We start from the raw sequence: 27,168 nt of genomic DNA, 5'->3' as shown, positions 1-27,168 counted from the left end.
TCACAGGTCATTCCTCCACTCTGGGTCCAGCTGCTGCTGAACCATACTCTCTTCAGTCTCCACTGGGGGGCGTAGTTCACAGGATGGAAGAGGGGAAGGGAGGAAGAAGAAAGACGGAAAAAAAACTTTTAAATGCATAAAATAAGCTCTGTGGTTAACAAAAGTTTATGAAACAGTGAAGTGTGTTTTCAGCAAGATCATCTTCACAAATGAGAACCACTTTTATGACTTTTGAAGCATTTTCTGAAAATTGCATAAAACATTTAATGCATTTACACACACACACACACACACACACACACACACACACACACACACACACACACACACACACACACACACACGCACACAATCTCCTCCAGGCTTGCCACCTGTGAGAGATAATGAAGATGTGTGTGTGTCACCTTGAGGGTCCATCTGGATGGACAGGGCACAAAGTCTGGCTATCACCGCCTCCTCGTCCTCTGCGGGGGAGAAACCAGTGTAGCCTCCTTCCTCTTTGCAGTACTGGATAAACCTGGAGAAGAGAAGGGAGGGAGAGAGTGTGACGCAGAAAAAGAGGTAAAGGGATAAATAATTAGACAAATTTGGGTCAGAAACATATTGCATATTTTATCACCACAAAATCCACACCCTTTTAAAAACATATATATTTTGGTGCAAATAGTGACATGACAGCAGAATGGAGATGTGGCACCCACCGGGCCCAGACAGGATCTGAATTCAGCACTACGGGGTTTCCCACCACAATCAGCAGGGCTTTGGCTCGAGTCACGGCCACATTGAACCTCTGGCCAAGAAAAGAGGAGAGAGTAAAGTCACCATTACTGCATTCCACCAGAAGGTGTGTTCATTCTAACTGAACTATGTCTACAAAACAAACCCAGAAGGTGTGTTCATTCTAACTGAACTATGTCTACAAAACAAACCCAGAAGGTGTGTTCATTCTAACTGAACTATGTCTACAAAACAAACCCAATTCATACCCTGGGCACATTTTCTTTCCATCCACTTTCCCTCAAAATGTTGTGCATGTTTCTTGGCTTTATTGCAAATAAATCACCTACATTACATATTCTAATCCGATGTATTTCCACACCTTGTAAAGACATGTTTTACCCATTTTGATATGCTAACATTGTTTATTAAAAACCTTTCCACAGAAATTGTTCAGTGTAGTCAATCAGCCGATATCCCAGGTCCCATCCGCAGCCATTTTTGCAGTAACTGTTTCTAAGCCCTCGTTCACACACCATAATCTTCCAAACAATACTAAATGCGTTCCGTCCTCAATAAAACCTCAGTTTACACAGCAGCAACATTCTGTATATTTCTCACAGTATTGCTCATAGCCTATGCTATGAAACATACAAAAACGCAGAGGCATAACTCCTAGACATGTCAACATGTCTAGGACAGGTCCGGCTCACTCACAACAGATTGTCCACTCTTTCCACTCGCCGTGCGTCGCAGATCTTAAACGCCGATGCCGAGTTGCTCCAACTTCAGTCCAGGTGAGACTAGGATCCAGTCCAGGTGAGACTAGGATCCAGGCAACCCATCCGAATGAACACTGCCCAAGTGATTGTTGTTGTAGGTGTTGTACACCGAGTCACAGACAGGCATCATGTCCTCTATAACGCTGCAGATCGACTGGGCCATTTTTTCCGCTCGCCGTGCGTCGCACCTCCTCTCAAATTCAACTCTCTTCATATTGCAAACTAAGGTGTGGTTTCCTTGGCCCAATTCCAATCCGCCCCCTTACTGACTCAAGCCCTTAGAGGCGCGTTCACGTGAAGGGAGCGAGGGTTTAGGGATGTCCCACAGTGAAATCGCAAAGTGAATGAGGGCTCAGAGTGAGCCCTTTCTGCCCCCTTACCGTAAGGGAGCAGCTATGGCCACTTACGGAAAGGGAATTGCCCACAATGCATAGCGTTGTGACGTATAAAACGGGGAAGGCTCATGGGAAGGCTGCAAATATCTGCCAAAAAAATAAAAGAACACACACGCAAAACGAACGCGGTGTTTGCGAGTGCGCTGGAATGCCTTAATTGACAATGAAACATTACATTAATAGGGATTTCAGATTAGACAAAAATATTATATCAGAGGAATGCAAGTAGTTATTTGACACAATCCTAGAATAATCATCGATCATTTATTACAATTGCAATCCACAACTTTTTTGATGAATGAGAAATAGTTTTACCGAATCTGTATTGTACAGTATTGACATTGTGTATAATGTTGGGTGACATGTCATTATTATGCTTATTTTAATTATAATTACACATGTTGCAGATTGCAGATTTTGCAGTAGGCTACATTTATTTTTAAATGACCTGTTGTCCACTCGGAGCCAGAGCCTGGATGAGAACAGACTCATCAGGGAGTCTATTCCTCAAAGCGTCTTGACAATAAACAATATATAGCGAACCCCAAACCTGCCAGAGTCAACATCAGTGCAAAGGGCTCTGCTGTCCCAATCCTCCTATTTATCCAATGTGGATCCCTTCCACACTTGATGACTCAACCACTTTCAGATGGCGGCCATTAGAGGGACTGAGGGTTCAGGGCTTGAGTCTTTAGGGGGCGGATTGGAATTGGGCCCTTCTCTACTTTCAGACCAAACTTAAGATGGCTGCCAGGAGTTCAGAGTTCACTGTGCCTGCGTGACGCGTTATTTCGAATCGCACATAGGTTACGCAAAAACCACGCCCATCATTGCGCCCTCTGGAGGATCACCGAAAAATGATTTGAAAACACCACTCTACTGACAGAATGCACGTTGCTGTTTGTTGTTGTTTTGATCGAGTACATTTTCACGTGCTCGAGGAAATCCTTAACGAGCAATTAATCGATCTTTGATTAATTGTGTGCATCCCTATCCCAAACCAAACCTTTACTCAATTTTAGAGTCCGTGAATCTAAAATCCCAGGCAACAGTGGCCATACTGAAATCATGTTATCCTCTTTTGTATTTCATATGTAGTACTGTAGCATGCATCAAGGTGTATTATGTAGCCTATTAAGACAGTGGCTCTTAATGTGGGGTCCGAGGACCACCAGGGATCCAGGGAGTCCCCAGCTAATTGACGACTCGTTCAACTTCTGCATCATTTCATTTGTAAGAAGTCAACACGATTAGAGGATGCAGAACAATGAGTGTTTTGATCACTCACTGTTATACATATCTCTTATCTATAACACAGATCTGTTATATCGCAGGGGGCTGCCAGTGGACGCTGTTTCACAAAAACACAAGTATAATCATAGATAGTAAAAGTATGACGTAAAAAAATCACATCAGATCTTTTTTTTAATGAAAAACGTAAAAATTGGTTACGCTCCACGATCGTGCGTGTCATCTCTGCGCGAGGGCCATGCTAATCTTCTCTGTATCGAAACCAATTTAGTATATGTGTTACCGTAACAACGCAACAATCACCCGGAAGCCACCTGCTATATAAAGGGAGACATCAGAGTACAGTTACACTCATGGTGTGAGCTCAGTGGAGGGCTGGGTGCGACTGTGCGACTGTCAGAGAAAAACAGAAGGCTGGCTCTGATGAAGAGGACTGATCCGGTTTGACCTGGTCTGACCCGGGTCAGGTGCGGTGTGCTCCGGTAGATGCCGAAAGGAATCATGGGACATTTATGCAAAGCAGACGTGACGTCAGGTGGCACGGATTGGAGGGCTGCCTTCACACTCTCAGAGTGGCCACTTTGACCCTTCCTTTATTATCCACATTTTAAATGTTGTTGCGGTAAACTGGGTTAAATTAACGTCACACTGTTCTTTTATGTTCACATGGCTTTGGCAGGAGGTGAAACCTAAGGTGGAAACAGCGTAGAAACTGCAGACAGCAGCAGAAACATAGCAGCAGAAGCGGCTAACATCATTAGCTCTCCACAACGCTTTTCGAAACTCAACCTCACTGTATAAAATGACATTTTTGCAGTTACTACATTGTGTCTTCCATGTTTCTGTAGTATGTGTGTTGAGCCTGTACTTTAGCAATAAGTTAATGCAAATCTGTGGTCTTTATTGCCATAATAATTTTAGTTTTTTTTTCATGTAAATTGGATGGAGGTGGGCCTTTTAAGTGTGGTCACCCAGGGGCACCACACTGTATTAATACGGACCTGACTGTACGTCACTTTAGTTTTTATGAATAATTATGAGAGGGGTGCCTTTTCCCCCCACTTGAACACCTAACCCCCCAAAATGTCTGTGCACGCCACTGTTCCATTTAATAGGCTTCTCCCACTGTGCAAAATCAAGTTTATCCAACTTAAACCCAATGTACACAAAATGCGTTACGGCGCCGGGCGGGTCCGGTAAAACTGCCGGAACAGACTCTCGGCCATGTTAACAGATGCGTGCGTGCATACGGTACGGAAAAAATACACACCTGTTCTATTTTTGTGGCATCCCGCATGAGTCTAACAGATTCCATGAGTGTGGGTCTGTTCAGGCAGCTGCACGGAGCCGTAATGCAGCCGGTGGACATCAGCCTTTAGTTTCAAACTGCTCTAAACCACAAAAGAGCCTTGTAGCCTTCTTTTGACTAGTGTTGGAGAGTTTGGAGATGCCAAGACCAGCAGCATTGTACTCAATCTGACAGTCTTCCATTATGAAAGCAACGGTGAAACTTAGTATAGTAAATAGTATAGTATAAGTATACTATACTATAGTATACTATACTACTATAGAGACAGTCCGCATGTCTGGGAACGCCCACAAAATGTTAAACGGCTGGCGCGCGAGTGGGGTAAAACCACCCATATATCTCATGGGCTGACTCACCAAAAGACGGTGCTGCGCCTCTAAACTACAGGTTTGGGGGTTCTAGAGCAGAACACAAGACGTCTGCTCAGATGTGCGTTTACTGCGGTGGTTAAATCCCCGATCGTGTCTGCCTGGGCTGGGCTATCAGCTAAATTCTAACTTTGCTGAATGGATAGAACAGGGGTTTTTACCCCACCCTGACCACGCCCCCAGCCAGGCTGAGCCAGCTAACCCAGCGTCTATGACGAGACGTGGCCTCAACCTATACTAAATAGTATAGTATTTAATTGCAATTCAATGAATCGCAATTACAATATCAAGGGATCAATCTGCAATGATGATTTTTTGTGTGTGATAATCATTCAGCCCTGTTGTGTTTGTGACTTCATACCTTCTCATTCTTGACAAAGCCGAGGGTGAACTTTTGGTCGATCTCCACATATTTGGGGCTGCTGCGAACTGTGGACACCAAGATCACTCTCCTCTCCTGACCTTGGAACTCCTCTACTGAACCAACCTGACACACGCGTGCACACACACACACACACGCACGCACGCACGCACGCACACACACACACACACACACACACACACACACACACACACACACACACACACACACACACACACACACACACACACACACACACACAGTATATACTTTCAAATGCCAACGACATCACTGGTATATTTCACATGATAAAAATAAAATATGAAATATTCAGTTGCATACCTTAAGGTATTTCAAGTTCAAGTTCTTCACATCGGACGCTTTCTCCACTGCTATCAGGCCCTTACGGATTTTCTGCACCTATGTGACACGCAGACAAACAGTTGCCAGCTTTTGATTTACTGTATATATATATATCCTTTGTGCCAAACAAATGTGTAACAATGCACTGAATAGAGAGCCGCAGGGATGACGTATTTTTGTAGTCGGAACGCGTTAGTCCCGGACTTCATGGTTCTTCACTGTTTCGGCCTATGGGATTTGAATGGGTTTTTGGCGCGATGCTTCAAATAAGGTCTCTGGGCAACGCAAGCTTAATCAAACGCGAACCAGTGTTCAGCTGGATAATCTTCAGACATGAGGACCACTTTCATGAGTTTTGAAGCGTAAATGTGAGCCCTAGAAGTAAAAAGCTCATGCTAAGCTAATCCAGAACTACACACAGTGTAGGCTTCCACGTCACGTCACCACTCAACCTGGAGTGTTATTGATGTGTGCGCTGCTGTGCACTTACCCCGGGCTGAACCAGGTGAGGGAAAGATAATTTCCGTGTTCGTCCTTTGAAGTGATGACGTTATTGACGTATAATATCCCCGTCGACTCAACAGTGTAGTCTCATTTAGCCGTTTGCTAGCTAGCCCCCCTTTTAATGGCACGTAAAAGCTTCAAAACTCATAAAAGTGGTGCTCATGTGTGAAGATTATCCTGCTGAACACTGGTTCGCGTTTGAATAAGCTGGCGTTAACCACAGACCTTATTTGAAGCATCGCGCCAAAAACCCATTCAAAAATCCCAGAGGCGAAAACAGTGAAGAACCGGGAGTGTTAGCATGGATGTTTTCCGGACTCATTCCTGCGGCTCTCTATAGCCGCTTTCACACCGGCCTTGAAAGCCGCAAAATGCACGGAAAATAGGATCCGCGCCTCCGATGTGAAAGTTGTGAACGCGTGTTGGTGGGTAATTAATTGTTGTATGCCTTTTGTTCCGCCAGTGGACCTAGTCTCAGCGCCGGGTTACCAGGTAACCCGCCTCCACTTGAAAGGGTAGGAGCGGCAAGCCGGAACAGTGCGAATGGTCAGCTCATTCATAAAAAATATTACAGGGGAAATCACCTCATGCAGCAAGAAAGACATCAGTGAAAGTAAAAAAAGTAGCCTATAGACGGTTTTAACTTGACAACAATAACATTCTAAATTGAACCCCCGCTCACTTCCTGTTGCAGTGTTTGCTATGGACATAAAAGAAAAAAAAACATTCAAGTGCAGGACTGACCATTCATGACTGCAGGGGCGCCAGGAAGAATGCTCCGTGCCTGTAAGTAGGTTAGGCTTTATGCTCAAACGATGTTGACATTAGTAGGTAAAATTAACGGATATAATAATACGCTTCAGAGGACTACAGCTGTCTGTGGCGAGTTGGTCTGAGGATATTCCCTCTGGAAACCAGCTCCAGAACTGCAATCTGTCTAGCTAGCCACTTGTGCATTCCCTTACAAAAACTACTAACGTTATAGTAGTGTAGTCATGTGCATTTATAGCCTATACTATTCCCCCGACGAACGTTATGCAGACTGCAGCTGTTTGATATGCGGGCATCGTCTTTCAGAACGGAGTATGGATGCTAATTAGGCTACTTAATGGGAATAATTTGCTTTACACAAAACTGGAACCAAAAGATAAGACTTAGCCTTGTACCTAATAGGCTACATGATGGTGCATCCATAAAGTCGATCGATGAATATTGAAAGCCTTGTTACCATGCTGCATGTGGACAACACTTGTGTTTTATCAGTTTGATCCTTAACGAGCGCAGCTGCATGTCGTTTTATCAGTTTGATCCTTAACGAGCGCAGCTGCATGTCGTTTTATCAGTTTGATCCTTAACAACCGCAGCTGCACGTCGTTGGCTGGCATACATCAGCAATGTTTGGTTGTTGAATGAATTTGTTCATCATACAGTAGCCTAGGCTACACTAACCTATGAAAATATTCATTTGGGCTAGGAGGAGCTGGGTGGAAATGCCTCCGCTCGTCTTTCAATCCGGGAGCGGTGGATGTCACTTGAAAGCACACCCCAGGACAGGAATGTGGCGGTGCTGCTTGGCTGTGTGTGAAAGCAATTTCTGTGGCGAGGCTGCCGGCTTTGCGGGCCTTCTGAACTGCAATTTTGCGCGATCTGTGTGTGAAAGCGGCTTGTAGCTCTCTATCCCCACCTGTTTCCTGTAGGGGGCGATGATACCTATGTCTTTGGCTGAAATGGTACCCGAGCCCTTCTTGCCATGCTTCTCCAACAGTTTCTTCACGTAGCCCATCATCACCTCCACCTCTGCGATGTTGAAGAATGAGGGACTGCTGGCCTCACGCTCGTCAATCCCCGGCACGCCATGGAAGATCACCGGGAAGTCCTGAGAGAAAGGTTTGGTGCAAAAAGCGACATTGTGGACAAACATGTCTGAGGAGGACATCGTGTCTGAGGAGGACATCATGTCTGAGGAAGAGTAGTCGCTCGAAACGTCACCTTCTGTTGGATGGCTTAATAAAAGGTAAATGGGAGCTTCAGTGTGTGGACCTGTACTGCTTTTTGGTTCCTGCACCTGCTTGACTTTTCTTGGGATGTGCGCAACTGCTTCAATTACATGTTTGAATCAAGCATGAACATAATAAAATATAAGCTTCTCTATCCAACACATGAGAAAATATCAGAACACCCGAATCATGTCAACCTGATGAGTACAAAAGCGCCACTAGATGGCAGTCCTGTCATAGCAAAAGCTCATTTGACAACACAGAGTAGTAGACTGTAGACTAAAACGTAAGACAATTTATGCGATTTCTAGTGCAGGTGTATTTTAAGATGCTTGTTTGTTACCCTCTTGGGCAGGTGTTTGTGTGTGTTGGGTGGAGCTTGTTACCCTCTTGGGCAGGTGTGTGTTGGGTGGAGCTTGTTACCCTCTTGGGCAGGTGTTTGTGTGTGTTGGGTGGAGCTTGTTACCCTCTTGGGCAGGTGTTTGTTGGGTGGAGTTTGTTACCCTCTTGGGCAGATGCTCCCATCTGCAGTAGGAGTTGCGGATCATTTCCTCAGCGCAGCACTGGAGCTCTCCGTCGTAGAAGAGCTCGTTTGGAATCTTTAGAATGGCAGGATGAGACCTGAGAGGACAAGTGGGAAAATGAAAAGCACATTTAGTTTAGACGATGAGTCCATTTCTGTCAAGGAGTGACAATAATAAACCGTAACTACTTAATAAAGTAGTTACACGTAAAGTACGACACACCTGTAGTTACGCAGCAGTTTGGTAACAAAGCGGTTGTTGAACGTCCCCTCATGCTTCAGGTACAGAGTGAAATCCTGGACAAGAGAAAAGCCAGCACTCCAAATGTCTTTTTTGTTGATTTATTTCCTCCTCAATACACCTGGGCAGCAGCAACGAACGTTTCAGTCAGAGACCTTCCTCAGCGTTGTGCTGTGTCAGGCAAAAAACAGAGTGAAATCCTCCATCAGACGCTGCAACAGGGACACACCTGCAGACAGCAAAGCCTTTTAAGATCACCAGTATGCAACTGTTTGACCAGATCCTGGTTCAACACAAGTAGTAGGACTATATTATATATTATATATATTTTAAGTTATGCTTAATTCGTGTGTGTTAACTAAAACAAATAACTGTATGTAATAAAAAAAAAAAAGATTGCATAATTATGTTAGTGTATCTGAACTGCAACGGAGATGTGCAGAAGGAACAGTGTGTGTGTGTGTGTGTGTGTGTATGTGTGTGTGTGTGTGTGTGTGTGTGTGTGTGTGTGTGTGCGCGTGCATGCGTGCCTACTCACCCATGCCATATTTGAGTACCAGGGGAGACCTGAGAATGGGTCCCAGTTGCTTGGGGTCTCCTGCCAGAACCAACTGACCCGAATCCGCCTGGAGTAGCCCTTTGTTCCATGCACAACATAAATCAAGATACAATAACAATAATACCATAATCCCCCCCGATTTTTTTATCCCATTTTTATCCCCCATTAGTGCTAATTTTTATTTATTTATCCTGGTTGCTGCGGCAGAGCCGAAAACTGGCTCCATGCTTCCTCCGAGACATGGGCAGTTAGCCAGCCGCTTCTTTTCACCTGACAGGGGAAGCTTCACCGGTAGGACATAGCACGTGGGAGGATCACGCTATTCCAACGAGTTCCTCTCCCTCCGAACAGGTGCCCTTAACGACCAGAGGAGGCACCACACCAGCAACCAGGATATTGCATGTTTTGGTGAAGGGGTTCCTATATGAAGGAAGCCCCCGGGAGGCACGGGGAGAACATGCAAACTCCACACAGAAAGGCCCTTTTGACGACCCCACCCGGGCGGTGGGCACTCGAGGACATGCGGACGGGCACGCATTCCTTCAGCGTTCACAGCGTCCCAGGTGGGAATCGAACCCAGGACCTTCTAGCTGTGAGGGCGACAGCGCTTACCACTGCACCACCGTACCCCCCACAATAATAGAATAATAACTAACAAGATAAACACAAGAACATTTCTAGAACGTTTTCTATACCTGCCAAGGGGACTAGACATTCAGTCTCCACAGCGTGTCCTGCCTCGTCCACAAAGACATGAGTGAAATGTCCTGTAGGAATGTTTCCCGTAACCAGCCTATAGAGATCACAGGCAAGACATTATAGTACACATACTTTAGCTGAGGATCAGTGCATATGATTTGTCCACAGTCCGTTAGCATTTGGCACAGATTTTATAGCATTTTGGCTGTTAAAATGTAGGCAGAGATTGTTAACTACGAAAGCAGCTAAGAGTGGTTTGCTATCTTCTTTTTGGTGTCATGCAAGTGAGGAAAGATGTGTGGTGGTCTGGGAGAACCCTGCACATGTCGCTGCTACACATTGTTGGTAACGAGCCAAAGAAGGTTGAAAGGGAGTTTTGCAGGTATTTTGAGATGTGATCACATCATAGTGAATAATTATTTTCGCAAAACAAAAGGCAAAGCATTTCTTTTTATGGTTTTGGTGGAATGACACATAACAGATTAAAGTAGTCCTAACTTTTGATGTGAGAGAACTACCTTAGTCATTCAAAAAGTGATATATACAGTAGGTGAGAGTTTCTACTTTATGGAAATATTAAAAACAAAATGAAAATGTTTTTTGCAGGCCACCACACAAATGCACTGTAAGGGTCATTTGCTACCTTCCAGCGGTCAGCAGGGTGGTGACCATGATCTTATACTTCATCAGCTCCTCTTTAGCAGGAAACACGTACGTGTCCCCGACCAGGTTAGAGCATGCCTGTGAAAACACATGCAGCAGATTTGAATAAAGGAGTTATAAAACAAATAGGTCCGGTCCTTGATTATGTTTAAATGTTTTTTTTTCCCGATTTTTTATCCCATTTTATCCCCCGTTTAGTGCTCATTTGATTACTCAATCCTGGTTGCTACTCCATCCTCTGCCGATCTGGGGAGAGCCGAGACTGATTCCATGCATCCTCCGAGACATGGGCAGTCAAGTCAGCCGCTTCTTTTCACCTGCCCGAGGGAGCTTCACCGGTAGGACATAGCACGTGGGAGGTTCACGCTATTCCAACCAGTTCCCCTCCCTCTGAACAGGCGCCCTTAACGATCAGAGGAGGAACCATATAAGCAACCAGGATGTTGCATGTTTTTGTGAAGGGGGTTCCTATATGAAGGAGACCCCCGGGAGGCACGGGGAGAACATGCAAACTCCACACAGAAAGGCCATTTTGCCGACCCCACCCGGGCGGTGGGCACTCGAGGACATGCGGACGGGCACGCATTCCTTCAGTGTTCACATCGGTCCAGGTGGGAATCGAACCCACGACCTTCGAGCTGTGAGGCGATAGTGCTTACCACTGCACCACCGTACCTCCTCCTTGATTATGTTTGGTTGAGCCGCATTTGAAAGCCGTTGTAAGATACTCTCTTAACACACACCTGTGACCGCATCACAGTATTAGGGGCCATTCAGACCAAAAGCGTTTTTGGAGCTGCCAGCGTCTTTCTGCAATTCATTCTCTATGTAAGGACGCGCTAGACGTGCTCCTCTTTTAATGAACGCACCTGGCGTTTCAGCGCTGGTGGCGTCTGTTGTTTTTGGAGGAGCGCTGTGGGCGTTTTTAAGCTGAAAAAGTTGAACATTAGAGGAAAAACGCCCTGATCGTCTTTTTCACTCCTCCTACCTTTTCTCCTCCCGAGGGATTTTCAACCTCGGCTGCTGCCAGGATTGGCAATAATCTGGCTTTCATGTTGACAGTGAACAACATCAAACAGACAAAACCAGGTGGCTACCGTCCTTGTGGTCGTTGTGTTCTGATCTGTACTGCACACGACTACAGGGGAAAACAAACAGAGCGCAAAAAAAAAGCTCCATGCGCTGTGTTTTGTGCACAATGGAAGCGCGCTCAACATGATTTTCATCGCGTTCTGACTGAAAAAAACGCTTTTGGTGTGAATGTCCCCATACTGCGCCAAACAGCGTCTATGGCATGGGACCTTTGTATAGCTGCATCTGTTTGTTGCTTGGCAACCATTCTGCTAAATATTTTATGAAACCTTGCCTGTAGGCAATATGTAGTAACCGTTCATGAAAACAATAACCCCCGCAAGGCTGTGAATTACAGTGATTTTACAACGGCTAAGGGCCGTTCTTCATTTCGTTCTAAGGGCCGCACTCCATGAACCACGTCCTCTTGGGTCTTATTGCTTTATCAGGCACTGACCTTTAGCTCATCAGGAACAAATTTGGGCTCTCGGCTGCTGGCGTACATGCGGAACACCAAATGCTTCTCCACGTGGTCCAGAATCTTCTTACAGAGCAGATCAGTGGCGCTGTTGGAGGGAGCACAGGCCAGGATGTGGCAGGAGGCCTGGGTCTTCTCTATCTGCTTGATGGCCTCCACCAGAGTGACTGTTTTGCCTGTCCAATACAAACAAGCATCAGCTTGGTATAAAGTACAATCCAAATGAGGAAGGAAGAAGACTCGTCCCGAGGAGGAGCAGGGACAGTCTGGACCAGACGTCCCGAGGAGGAGCAGGGACAGTCTGGACCAGACGTCCCGAGGAGGAGCAGGGACAGTCTCGACCAGACGTCCCGAGGAGGAGCAGGGACAGTCTGGACCAGACGTCCCGAGGAGGAGCAGGGACAGTCTGGACCAGACGTCCCGAGGAGGAGCAGGGACAGTCTGGACCAGACGTCCCGAGGAGGAGCAGGGACAGTCTGGACCAGACGTCCCGAGGAGGAGCAGGGACAGTCTGGAACAGACGTCCCGAGGAGGAGCAGGGACAGTCTGGACCAGACGTCCCGAGGAGGAGCAGGGACAGTCTGGACCAGACGTCCCGAGGAGGAGCAGGGACAGTCTGGACCAGACGTCCCGAGGAGGAGCAGGGACAGTCTGGACCAGACGTCCCGAGGAGGAGCAGGGACAGTCTGGACCAGACGTCCCGAGGAGGAGCAGGGACAGTCTGGACCAGATGTAATGTCAAATGCTAATTTACGATGTCAAACGTGGGCCGGCCTTAAACAGTGCTATAAAATGGATGACATGACAGCTGATAAATGACAGAAAATGTAGGTATTCTTTTAAAAGATGAGATGTGTAAGAACCCTGGCAAGGACCAAGAGGAAGTAGTACGCTCTTAGTGAAGCCTTTACTTGTTCAGGGTGCCACATTGTCAGAAAGCTAAGAGCCCGGGAGTCGGACATTTCCCTGAGCTATTATTATCATTATGTAGGCTTTTTACTATTATTATTATTTTATTCACTATTTACTACATTAGAAAAGTCGCTGTTGGATTTATAGCATCATGGTCCATGTAGCCCCCCCCCCCCCCCCCCCCGCCCCCCAATTCTATTTTCAATAGAGAGGCAAAGTGAAACGTCACTTCCTGCTTCAGCACTGTACCAGAGAGTTTCACCCGCTATTTATTTTCCCATAGACATTTCATAAAATGCTTATAAAAATAGTTGTACTTGTTCAAACCAAACGGTTCAGATATATTTAGAAACAGGAGAGACAACATACAGTAACATTTCACTCGGACCAAAACGTAAAAAAACTGCAGATTAAAATAAAATATTTTTTCGATGTTTTTTTTTTTAAGTTTAGGTCCGAGTGAAATGTTCTATGGTCTCTGCCGATTCTAAATATAGCTGCACCGTTTGGTTTGACCAAGTACAACTATTTTGATAACCATTTTACAAAATGGGAAAATAAATGGCGGATGAAAATCTCTGGTACAGTGCTGAAGCAGGAAGTAAGGCGGTCACTTTGCCTCTCTATTCAGAAACAGACAAAAATGCCACTGCCTGATTTACACACACAGCCCCACCCACATGCTGTACCTGTGCCAGGTGGGCCAAACACCAGGTAAGGTGCAGGTTTGGAGGAGCCAGCGACAATGTTTTGAACGGCCTCATACTGCTCGGGGTTCTCCTCCAGGTGTCGATCAAACAGCCTAGAAAGACCAGAGGCTGAATGAGACTGTGGCTTCATCTCCACATTGATATGCAGTTACTGTAAGATACCTGGCTTACTCATGCACTCACACAGCATTAGGGGTTACACTTTGATGTCAATAAACAAAACAAGGTTGCAAGAAATATTGTTATTACTACTGGGGTCATCATTTCTTTCTCTATTTTCCCCATGTATTATAAATAACCTACTGCTCAGTCAAAGAGGGTAGCTGGTGGCCAACACTTTTCCATATTTCTATTTGTTTTAACTGTCCACTACAGATAAACAGCGATATGCAATCATGTGTCAACTTTAACTAGAGGGAGTGCAGCTCCTTTATCATCTTATAATGACGTTATATGACTTCCGTAGAGGAAGAACTCTACAGGGATCTCTGCTGTGAAATAAATAGTCCACACAGTCCAGAGTACAACCCATGGGAAAGGGGCCTCCCTACAGTAGTAGATCCACCTGTTGTTGCTATAGGCAGGACCAGAGCAATTTAGAGAGAGAGTGACGTCAGCGGAGGACCAAAATGTGTGACTCATTAGCCAATCAACAGCCAGGAAGGGGTCTCGCGCAACTTTTGAATGCTAAAATACAGCTGATAATGTACAATTTGATTAACAAACAAAAAAAAACTTTCAAAGTACAACACAAACTGTTCATTTTGCTGCAACTCGACAGTGCTGCTTAATGCAGGACCTTACTTCCTGGAACTCTTCAGAGTAAAGAACTGGTCCATTGGAGTGAATGGAGATGTCGCGACTCTTCTACAGTATATACATGGCTCTGGGCAGGACTCACCTGAGTGTGGGTAGTGGTGGTTGCTGGTAGAGGGAGGTGGCCACGGCAGGGAACAGCACCTTGCCTAGTCTGTGTACAGATGCCAGCTCTGCTGCTCTCTGCTGGACACGCACGGTCACACGGTTGACTGTGAACTCAACGCTGAACTTCATGCCATCGACAAAGCGGTCCAGCAACCTGCATTCAAATTCACAGTCAGCTGTGTCAACCTGTCGTACCAACGATGAATGATTTGCTTGTTACAGCAATAACCAGTCAAAGAAAAATCTATTTTCACATTATTACGCATTATTTTATTTTATTTTATTTTATTTTTATTATTATTATTATTATTATTATTATTATTATTATTAATAATAATATCGGCTTGAGCTCACTCTGTGCTGAAACCCAGTTTGACCTCGTCCAGCTGCACACTATGGACATAGCCACGGTACTTCACCCCTTTTTCTCCTTTTGGGCACACCAGCAGTTTATCCCCTCGTAGCACAGATGGACGGTTCTCAGATACACCAAGCACCTGGCAGGTGAAAGAATGAGTGAGAATGTTGGGATGGTGAATGCATGAGTGAATATCTGAGTGAGTGAGTGAGTGAGTCAGTGAGTGAGTCAGTGAGTGAGTCAGTGAGTGAGTGAGTGAGTGAGTGAGTGAGTGAGTGAGTCAGTGAGTGAGTGAGTGAGTGAGTGAGTGAGTGAGTCAGTGAGTGAGTGAGTGAGTCAGTGAGTCAGTGAGTCAGTGTGTGAGTGAGTGAGTGAGTGAGTCAGTGTGTGAGTGAGTGAGTGAGTGAGTGAGTCAGTGAGTGAGTGAGTCAGTGAGTCAGTCTCTCTCGTTTGGGTTAGGTGATTTCTCTCCACTCCCCCAGGTACGGGGCCGAGGGGCTATCCTTTTACCACCCCGGCCTGGGGGGGGGGGGGGTTCACCCGGGCTATATTTCTGGGCACACCTCTAGCAGCCATGTCACCGTATCGTCATCCACAGACAGCAGGCCATGCATCCCGTTGGGAGCCCGATACATCGGGCATTCCAGAATGACATGGTCTGCTGTCTGTTCCTCTGCACCGCACTCACAGGTCGCACTAGGAGCACTCACAGGTTAGCCTAGGTAAACCCAGCCACCACGTGACCTGCTCTCTCAGTTCCCAGTCACTATAGTGACTGAGAACAGGTCTGAGAGCAGGTCACGTGGGGGATGGGTTTACCCAGGCTACTCACAGGTCGCACTAGGAGCACTCACAGGTCGCACTAGGAGCACTCGCAGGTCGCACTAGGAGCACTCACAGGTCGCACTAGGAGTCAAGCCCCATCTGAACATTGATGAGCGGAAACGCCCGACGCCGTTCCTGAGGCGATTAAGCCTCACCCATGCCTGTCTAGGCAGGTCCATCCCAGTAGGAGGAGAACCCACATCGGGGATGAAGCAATGGAGTCTAGAGGTGTCTACCTCCCACTCCATTCTCAAAAGGTGATCTGTCCATCTTGCTGCACTGATGTTGGCTTCACTGCATTGCTGCAGGAGTTCCCGAGCAGCAGGAACAAATGGGTGTCTGGACTTAAGGCGCCGAGGAGGCTCAGTTGTTGTGACAAGCCTTTCATGGAGCAGGTGGTTTGGCAGTGAGTCAGTGAGTCAGTGAGTCAGTGAGTGAGTGAGTCAGTGAGTCAGTGAGTCAGTGAGTGGGTGGCAGTGCTTGCTCAGAAAAATAACCATTCTGTGAGTGACTGACTGGTGATTGAGCGAGTGTCACACAAATGAACCTTCAGCACGAGAAGCTTCTTGTTACTCGGGTCCCTGGACATGGTGGCGTGTTCTTCATCCTCAGGACCGGGGATGTTGTATCTTTTGATGTCCACCTGCATCTGAAGCTCCTCCAGATACAGCAGCAGCTCCCACCTCTTAGAGTAGTCCTCCATACTCATGGGACTCTCCAGCAGGGGGGCCCTTCTACAAAGATAAATATATACATACATGTATATATACATTGTAAAATGGTCAGCAGTATGCCGTGGACTTTAGAAGAGAGCTGTGTTGTTTCGTAATTCATGTTTTGCTTTGTGTGCAACAGTGTTCTAGTCTAATCAAGTCGGACTCGAGTCTGAGTCCTGGACTCATTTTCAGCACTCGTGACTTGAGCAGTGATGACTCAGACTTGTTAATTGATAAAGACCTTTTCTTTTTCTTTTTTGTAACAAGCCCTAATTATTTGGCATTATGATATTGATCGGAGACAGTGAAATTGAGCAGGTTAGTTCATACAGGTATCTGGGGATCCAGATGGACAACATGCTTAAATGGAACGCGCATGTCGACTACTTGTGCGCGAAGCTGGCACAACGTCTTCACTTTTTGCGCAGACTAAGACTGTTCGGCGTGAGCACCAGCATCATGTCCACTTTCTATAACGCCGTACTAGAAAGCTTGATCAGATATGGCATGGCCGCATGGTTTGAGACTCTCACTGTACAGCTCAAATCAAGAGTCATGAGGATGGTAAAAACTGCCATGAAGGTGATCGGCCGGAAGGATTACCCGACACTTCAGTCCATCTTCGAAAATAAAGTAATTAATCTGGCAAATAGAGTTCTGACTGATCCAAACCATATCCTCTACTCTGAGTAAGAGATGCTACATTCGGGCAGACGGTTCAGAGCCAGCCGCTGTAAAAGCAATAGATACGGTCTCTCCTTCCTTTCAACTTCTATTGGACTGCTGAATAGACAGCGAGCCCCTTCCTCACGTGTGTAACACCTGTACGATTGGAAGTGCCAGAAATATGATGGCTCTTGTCTTTTCTTGGTTTGTTTTTCTCTAGTCCTCCTGTGGTTTCTCTTTGCTTTTATTTGGCTATTGTTTTATGCTTTTATGCTCTTATGCTTTTAATTATTTAATTATTTTATTTATATTATTTCCATGATAGTGCAATTAGGGCCAGTGTAATAAGGGTTGGTGCAATCTTCTCGCCTAAAACAGGCACCCCTAGTTCCTCCCGGGTTCCGTGCAATGCTCTGGCAAATATCACTGTTGTCTTGTTGTCATGTTGTTGTTCCCTTGATGGTGTATGTTACTGTCGATGCTGTAATTGCACTTTGATGCCCAAGACAAATCTCCCCTCGGGGACAATAAAGTTGATCTGATATCTGATATAGCTATATTAATACTGTGACATTATTCAATTTGGTGCAAAGGTCAGGCACGTGTGTTCCACCTACATGTGGATTCATGCTCATGTTCAGTAACTCTGGACTCAGACTTGGATTTGGACTCAGGTAATGGAGATTAGACTTTGACTCTTCTTTGGTGACTCTGACTGGAACACTGGGGACTCGACACTCGACTTGGACTGGAGATATAATGACTTGACTACAACACACGGTGAAAACAATACCAGACACACAAGGTTGCAGCTGGTAACTACAGGTTAGTTATGATTAGGGCTTATTCTCTGATTTTTCTGTATGACCAGCTGTTTGTTTCTGGCTGTATGATTATAGTATTGTATTATAAATCATTACAATAAGTCATTTGTGAAAAAAAATTTTTTTTAAGAGTAATATATGGCAAGTGAATGTGCACAGATTCAGAAGATGGTGAATTTACCTTGCATCGGGGGATGAGGTAGATTGCTTCAGTGAAATCACGAGTTGGTTCATATATGCTGGTATCTTATACTGTTTCAGCTCAACCTCCATTTTCAGGCGCATCACTGATATACTGGTTAGAAGAGAGAAAATAGAAAACGTTTGATGCATCGCTACACGACAAACGTCTCATTTCAAATGCCATTCTATTCCATAATAACTGGAGTGTATAGAGATGCAAAGTGAACGTCACTTCCTGCTTCAGCACTGTACCAGAGATTTTCATGTGCCATTTATTTTCCCATAGACATTTTGTAAAATGGTTATAAAAAGAGTTTGACTTGTTCAAACCAAACGGTTCAGATATATTTAGAAACAGGAGAGATCGCATAACGTTTCACTCGGACCAAAACGTAAAAAAAATGCGGGTTTAAAGAAAATATTTTTTCAATGTATTTTTTTTTGGTTCCGAGTTAAATGTACTGTCTCTCCCGATTATAAATATAGCTGAACCGTTTGGTTTGACCAAGTAAAACTATTTTTATACGCATTTTACGAAATGTCTATGGGAAAATAAATTGCGGAAGAAAATCTCTGGTACAGTGCTGAAGCAGGAAGTGACGTTCACTTTGCCTCTCTTATTGTGTTACCCTTCAGGTGGCTGGCCGTCCACAATAGTGCAAGGAGCTTGGGCAGTCATCATGGCAGAGATGGAGCGAGGTTTGTAGGGAGCGATGGCCGCCAGCTCCATTCCCAAGGAGGTCACACATCTCGCCTCGATGAAGCGCACGATGTGGAAGGCCGAGGACGAGGGCAGAAGGTCCGCTCGGAACTCAAAGGCCAGTGTAGCCGGGTAGAAGCCCACCAAGCTGGAGCGGAAGTGAACCTGGATTTCATAGCTAGCACCTGGGGGACACAAGGTGCATTACAGACTAGTATAGAACAGGCATGTCCAAAGTCCGGCCCGGGGGCCAATTGCGGCCCGCGGATCGATTCTAAGTGGCCCTCAGCTTGTCTCTCAAAATATACTATATGTGGCCCTCCACACAGGATTGGTTAATCAAGCAAGTTCATTTAACATTTTTTCCCGTTCACCTAACGATGACAGCACTATCATACAGTTTGTACAAGCACCAAGTAGGAACAGCACAGGCAGAACTAATGTTTTCAGATGGTAAACAAAATCCTTAGAGTATATTGTATTGTATGTGATGTTTTTTTATTTCATTTTTTATAACGCATATGATGTGAGAAGCAGCTGCCCCCCACAGCATTTTCACATGATGAGTTTGGACACCCCTGGTATAGAAGATATAACACTCCTGAGTCTAAGTATTACTCCCTCTCACAGATAGAAGACTTATTTTCATCTCTGATTATGAAGACGGAACAGTAAAGATTGAATTTGAGTAATATCCAGTGTATTTTAGTGAGTAAGATTTGCAATTCTTGCTCGAAAATCCAAATCTCAACTGTGAGTGTGTGTGTCTTTACCTGGTGCTAGTGAAAGAGGGTTTGCTGGGGTCACCTTCTGCTCATCCTCCAGAGTGAAGTATTTCAGCCAGTAAAGAGATGTGTAGTGGGTGAAATAGACTGGTTTTGCCCCAGTGTTCTCCACATTTAGACATACCACATGCTGTTCAAAAAGAATAGAGTTACTCAGTGCAACTTAGCTGCACCACAACTACAATCTCTTGATCTGTGCATTTTTGAATTGCCTACCTCGTCCACGTCTTGCACACACAAGCAAAGTCTCCCGTTGTCAAACTCGGCGTCTGAAGTGATGCTGATACCATGTTTATCAGAGATGAACTGAGTCCTGGAGGTGTCAAGAAAACAAACACTCTTGAAGAACAGGAGGCATCACAAGGGGCATCTCACTCATCACTGGGTTCTCTTACTTGTCCTGCTTGAGTCTCTTCATGAGAAGACTGGCCAATTTCCTTCGGCCTCGAACCCCTGTCTCTGCTCCATCAGGGGAGGCGGAGTCCTGTACTGGCCCGGGACCGGATGCTCCGTCCTGGACAGGTGCTGGCTGCTGGCCCCTGCGTGAGTGCCACTGGTCCTGATACATGGCTTTAACCTGCAGGGAGGATCCACTGTCATGGATTATGTGAATCCTGGTCTTGGAACAGACTTTTCTCTGCCAAGTTAATTTACATGCCCCTTTAGTCTCCTGGCTGCCTTCTGATTTATTGGCAGAAGTATAGTTTGTAGTTGTTGTGTAGTTTGTGATGGATTTGATTAGTAAACAATAGGATTGCTAAAAACCCTCCATGTTCCCTTTAAAGACACGAAGAAAAACCAAAGCCACCCATGATTGAATGATGTGACAATAGCTTGGATCCAGATTGCGGCAACAACTTGCCCACTCCTATGTAGATATAACAGGACTTCGGCGCAAAAACTGGCCTTAAACGCAAAAAAACGTGCCTTGCGCCTGCCTCGGGAAGATAGCAACATGGCTTTAGGCCCCGAAATGTCACTCACTCACTCACTCACTCACTCACTCACTCACTCTCTCTCTCTCTCTCTCTCTCTCTCTCTCTCTCTCTCTCTCTCTCTCTATATATATATATATATATATACCTATTCAGTTGTATTTAGATGAAATGGCAATACTATTTATCTGTCAATCATACCAATAAAGCATGTTCAGCTAACATCTACCACAGCTGAGAAATTGCTAAATGTAGCTAGAGCGATAATTCTATAAGAGAGACCTTAATGTCATTCATTCACTCACTTTTCATTCTTTCACTCTCAGGATATAACTAGCTCTCATACCCACTTCTTAATCAACCTGCATTTTCCTGTTCTAGGAGAAACCCTTTAGTTGTCACTGGCTCTCATTCATCCCTCCTGTCCTCATTCACATCTTTCCCTGTCAGGAGAAAACCTTTTAAATGTCACGCCCACTCATTGATAAATTACGTCATCAATCACCCCTTTTCCCGCTTCTATCTAGCGTCACTGTTTGTGGGAGGTATCGTTCATTTTAGGCCAATCAGAGTAAGACACCTTTTCCCATTCAGCCTATCACATCAAGCTGTCAAAGCTAAAAGCTCTCTGCTTTCTCTGTGTGATCTGTTGCTTTTCAGTACGTTCCTGCGATGCGTTGGTCATTCAGTGCTGCTGCCCGCTTACTTCTCTGCTGTCTCCGGTCTCGTTACGCCGTCATGCTGCTCGTGTTGCAGTCACTATCACCCACAAGGAGTTCATTCATGCTGGCGTTTTCGTTCGTGGATTCTGTCGGGCAAGTCATGCTTATGTATCATGCTGCGCCACACGGCGCTTGCGCCTGCCTACCTGTCACTCTGTGCAGCCCATGGTGATTCCTGTCCACACACGCAAGCGCCCCGGACCACCGCGCCTCTGTTCGTCCGTCATGACTCTGTCCCCGGCTCCGTCGGCTCCTAATCTCGCACGGCTTCAGCAAGACTCCGAGAGTTTTCACTTGAACAGCAATGCACTGGCCCTGACGCGCAGGGAAGCTGGTATCGATCATAGACTGTAAAAGGTATGGATATTCCACTTGTTGGAAGCATTCGGCTAAACTCCTTGCTACCGTCCAAGTCAAGTCTCCGCTCAGAATTAACCATTCAGAACTCAGCTCATGTGTCAAGCTCTCCACTCAAGAATAATCATTTACTCGAATCCTGCTGTTCAGCGCCATTACGCAAATCGTGACGTCATCTGCAGACCCAGTCCACCCAGCGCTAAGCATACGGGGAGATGTAGTCATCACTTCACTCTACTTCACTCTATCAAAGCTGAGTATTCTACACCATCGCACTAAAACAGGCTAATCATTCAAGCTAATCATTCACGCTCATTCCCATGCTTGCATCACATGATCAAATTTGCTGGTTCAAAGTTCTATCAACTGTTTTCCCACAAACTCTGCCGTTTTACAGGATTTCTCATCTTAAATTATTAATTCAATTCACATGATGCACTCGAATCTCGATCATTCATATGGCCAAATCTAGTTATATATTTTAATTTATAAATGTAGTTGCAATAATGTGTAAAAATGTTCATGGGTCTAAATCAAGGTTAAAATTCTGCACATGATCTTGTGCGTGATAAGCTAAGATCATGATAGATCTAACTTTGGTGCAGTGTTTGCATGCACGTCTCACTCTAAATGCTCAAATCAGCCCATTCAGTGGCAGGATGTGCGTAAGCATGCTCATGAATGAGTGTACTGCGAGCACAGTCAAATGGCTCGCTTCAAGGTTCCCTTCATGGCTAAGGAACCATGTGTTGAGACTATAATGTTTAAACATGCTCTAAGTCAGCATAATCAAAGAAGCAGTCGTCTTGGTCTCAAGTTGGGACTTAAATTAAGGTCATGCAATATATTTGTCAGTCACATGTGTCAGCCATTTTGTAACTTTTCATAGTCAGCCATTTTGTCAGGCTGGTGTATTCTGTGTCCTCTGGCACTGTGCAGAGGGTGGCAGGGAGTGAGCATCTGGCTCATGGAGCTGGGCTTTCAACTTGGGAAAGCTAACGTTATCGCGTCTGTCCTACTCTTGTCAAATGCTCTGTTTTGCGTGCATGGTCTCAAATCATTTACGTATCTGGCAGCAGGTTCATGTCATGTCTTAAATCTTTTGCATCATTCAATGTAATTATTTATGTAACCTAGCTCGTTCTGAAACCATTTAAACGTGTCGGCATTCGTCAGTTCTTTGCAGCATATTCTAATTCAGTCATGTTGTCTGAGCTGCTTTCCCTCAGATTGACTGGCGGGATATCAATGGTGGATGGCGTTCCCATGAGGCGATGGTCGCAGCTTCCTATCCAGTAGCCTTAACCAGGTCTCAACAGCAGCCATCGCATGCTTCTTCGGGAATTTCAGCAAGTATTCATTCGCATCTGTTAACCTAATGCATTGCATTGCTTACAGACAATACATAGCAACTTCAGCCAAAACAAGCAATTCCTCCATCTAACTAATTGCTTACTCGAATATAAATGTACGTATTCATGCATACATGTGCTGATGTTCATGTGTCATCATGCTGTTTCGATGCTCAGCTCAAGCCCAGTATAAGCGTCATGCTTTCCTCAGACGACAGCTCAGCTCACCCAGTCACTGTTTGATGGTGAGATGAGGCGGAGCAAACAAGGGATCCCAGGTGACATGAGGAGATCATCCTAATAATCAAGTCATGTTTAATTCCATCTGCTCATCTAGGTGTTTTCAGTCTACAGTGTTCATCGCTAATATTGTGATCAGTGCTAAAGTTGTTCCAGCTGGATAATTGGAACGGCATTAATTTTTTCTATAATGAGTGGTTAACTCCTCAGATTCGCTCAAATTTTTCACGGATGCTGCCCCATCCGTGGGTTTTGGGGGGTTCTATCAAGGCCAATAGTTTGCCCTGGCCCTCTGAATTTGCTAACTTCGATCAGTCATCAGCTTTGTATGAGATATTTCCCATCACAGTTGCTTGTCACATATGGGGTCATCACTGGAAGCGTAAACGTATCGCAGTGCTATGTGACAACCAGGCAGTGGTTGACATCATCAATAGAGGGCGCTCTTCCTCCAAAGACATCATGCCATTCATGAGATGTATCACCTGGTCTTCTGTCACTCATAATTTCTTTCTGTCTGCTCGTCACGTGCCTGGGCACCTAAACACACTTGCTGACTCTCTCTCCCGTTTTCATTTTCAGACTTCCCGGAGCATCTGTCCCGAGGCCATGCTTATTCCCTCTCAAGTTTCCCCCTCTTCATGTCCTAATGTTGCATTAGAGGGAGGCACCTCTATGCAGGTGTATCTTGATTCAGCGAAAGTTTATACGAGACGAGGGTTAGCAGTTTCCACTGTTAAAACGTATGACCTTGCTTGGTCTATATTTTGTGTTTTCTGTGTCTCTGTTAAAATGCCTCCCAAACCAATCTCTATTAAAACTGTCTGTGCATTTATCTGTTATTGCACCAATGTCCGCCGGTTTAAACCTCCTTACATTCGAGGACTAATTGCAGGCATTCAATTTAATGCTAGATGCTATGATCCATCTTTTCCTAGCATATATTTAAATCCTGTATTAAGTTATTGCTTAAAGGGATATCTAAGGTTTGTTCCCCTGTTCCCGATCACAGAAAACCCATCACTCTGTCTGTTCTTCACGTCATGATATTAGCTCTCAGGAATGGTTATTTTTCCCCCTATGTGGACTCCATGTTAGAGGCTGTTTCTTTTTAGCTTTTTATGCTTTCTTAGGAGTGGCGAATTTTGTAATTCCTCTGTCTTTTGATTCTAATAGAGATGTTACGTTTCTGATCTGGCTTTTCATGCCAGTCATTATAGTCTTCAATTAAAACATTCTAAACATGGAGGTGCTTGCTCCGTAATCGTAGCTCGCACGGGTTCCCAATTTTGCCCCTTCAGATCTATGCTTAAGTATTTACATGTAAGCCCAGGTCTAGTCCTTCTTCTCCGTTGTTCATCATCCCTGGGGATCTCCCCATGACTAAATATTGGTTCGTTAATCATTTAAAATTAGTTCTTATTAAATGTAAAATATCCCCTGAGCATTATTCAGGGCACTGTTTTAGAATAGGAGCTGCAATTTCTGCTGCCAACCGGGGGATGTCGTCCTCCTCTCTGCAACTACTGGGGCGCTGGTCTTCCTCCGCCTTCCACACATACATCCGGCCTGACATCAATGTCGTTCTCTCTCATCAAAAAGTCTCTGAAACCTTGATTGGTAAGTCATTTCCATTACTGGTGGTGGTTCTTCTCAATTCATGTCACTCATGGTCTTGGTCTCCTCATAATTGCACGTGTTAAGCAGCGTCCTCTTCGCCCTACACATCTAGGCTATTCTACTTTAATCACTCTTCTCATATTTGCACTTGTTTGCAGAGACCACAAGAGTCTCTCTTCTCAACAGCCTCCATGTCGGCTTCATTCGCATCAGAGACCTCAAGAGTCTCAGCCTCCATGTGGCTTCATTCGCATCAGAGACCTCAAGAGTCTCAGCCTCCATGTGGCTTCATTCGCACATTAGAGCCTACAGGCTCTTTGCATTTTCGGCTGCTGCGGCCATTTCACCATTAAACTCACGGTTTAGCTCTGGATCGTTCTCCCTAAACGGTCGCCATACTCCAGCTAATATCAAGTAGGCTCATGACCAGCAGAGTCATTGGGGCTTACCAGAGCATTTGGCATCATCCTGAATCTTTCATGTCTAATTGTTCTTTATTATGTTAATAGATTCCTGCTGCCTGGTAAGGTATCGGTCGAAGTCTCTCTCCTCTGGTACGTATTCTCATTCATTTTTTGGGGGATCTTCATTCCTATTCCTGGCTGATCTACCCCTGCTGATCATGACGTCATAATCAAGATGACGTCATGATGGAGTCTAATCGCCAAAACTATATCTCTGTGCCTTCAGGCTCATGTATCTAATCATCTAATAAATCATTGTCATTCTAGAAATGTGTCTCTCTGATTGAAATGTAGCTAGAGCGATAATTCTATAAGAGAGACCTTAATGTCATTCATTCACTCACTTTTCATTCTTTCACTCTCAGGATATAACTAGCTCTCATACCCACTTCTTAATCAACCTGCATTTTCCTGTTCTAGGAGAAACCCTTTAGTTGTCACTGGCTCTCATTCATCCCTCCTGTCCTCATTCACATCTTTCCCTGTCAGGAGAAAACCTTTTAAATGTCACGCCCACTCATTGATAAATTACGTCATCAATCACCCCTTTTCCCGCTTCTATCTAGCGTCACTGTTTGTGGGAGGTATCGTTCATTTTAGGCCAATCAGAGTAAGACACCTTTTCCCATTCAGCCTATCACATCAAGCTGTCAAAGCTAAAAGCTCTCTGCTTTCTCTGTGTGATCTGTTGCTTTTCAGTACGTTCCTGCGACCCGCCTCCACCCCATTCTCCTCCAGTCCTCTGAGATCTCAGATTCAAAAGCTTCGCCACCAAGACCTCATCTGTCACCACCACCAGGTCTAGACTCCACGGGGGGATCTTCATTCCTATTCCTGGCTGATCTACCCCTGCTGATCATGACGTCATAATCAAGATGACGTCATGATGGAGTCTAATCGCCAAAACTATATCTCTGTGCCTTCAGGCTCATGTATCTAATCATCTAATAAATCATTGTCATTCTAGAAATGTGTCTCTCTGATTGAAATGGAAATCAATGGTAATAGGAACAGAAAACATACATTTGTTGGATCCCTGGTAAATTATCCAAATTGTAGACTAATATTGAGATAGTTTTGTTTTTGCCAAAATGGCTGCATGTACCAAGTAGTAGGCTATCTGTGCCAGTGCCAATAATAGAATATAGGCTACTTTGTAACAACATTCAGTCATATAGACCTGTCACCCTGTGTGCACAGGTCTGCAATTAGCCTTTCTCGGGCTAGCCTACAATACACGACAAAGAAACAATAAAGAAGTGCTCACCTTGGGGTTGAAGTGGACTTTCCCATGGTAGAATGTAACTTTATCATTTGTTTTCAGAGCATAGGTGACTCGACCGAAGTTTGGATCTTTGAGTCCTGCATTCCTGAAATAAACATAACAAGAGATAGGCCTAATAAGAATAAGCTGTTAAGCTTTGTCATCTCAGGGCTATAATATAACGTTAATGCATAAATCAACTCACCTGTTCCTGAACTCAGTGTTGTAAATAACTTTGAGTTTACTTCTAGTTGTAATGGATGCTCGATTTGTCTCTTTCAAAAACTCAAAGAAGTCAAGTCCAACTTGGCAGTTTAAATTCACACTCAT

General features: G+C 45.0%; 1 protein-coding gene across 1 annotated transcript; it reads right to left on the bottom strand.

Annotated features, from left to right (window-relative positions):
• Positions 1 to 27,168, bottom strand: LOC310780787 (putative helicase mov-10-B.2; the record flags this gene model as incomplete). Its single annotated transcript, XM_083641292.1, has 23 exons — positions 1 to 62; positions 405 to 517; positions 702 to 790; positions 5,184 to 5,309; positions 5,526 to 5,603; positions 7,735 to 7,926; positions 8,551 to 8,668; positions 8,794 to 8,867; positions 9,369 to 9,448; positions 10,066 to 10,163; positions 10,713 to 10,810; positions 12,261 to 12,457; positions 12,559 to 13,002; positions 13,883 to 13,995; positions 14,805 to 14,981; positions 15,182 to 15,324; positions 16,558 to 16,744; positions 19,029 to 19,284; positions 19,873 to 20,014; positions 20,101 to 20,197; positions 20,280 to 20,461; positions 26,842 to 26,944; positions 27,044 to 27,168. The coding sequence occupies 23 exons, from the start codon at positions 27,166 to 27,168 to the stop codon at positions 1 to 3; spliced, it is 3,294 nt and encodes a 1,097-aa protein (XP_083497418.1).

The sequence above is a fragment of the Poromitra crassiceps genome (genome assembly GCF_964638095.1).
Source record: "Poromitra crassiceps genome assembly, chromosome: 8".
Lineage (NCBI taxonomy): Eukaryota > Metazoa > Chordata > Actinopteri > Beryciformes > Melamphaidae > Poromitra > Poromitra crassiceps.
This window is presented reverse-complemented; position numbering and strand designations above follow the sequence as displayed.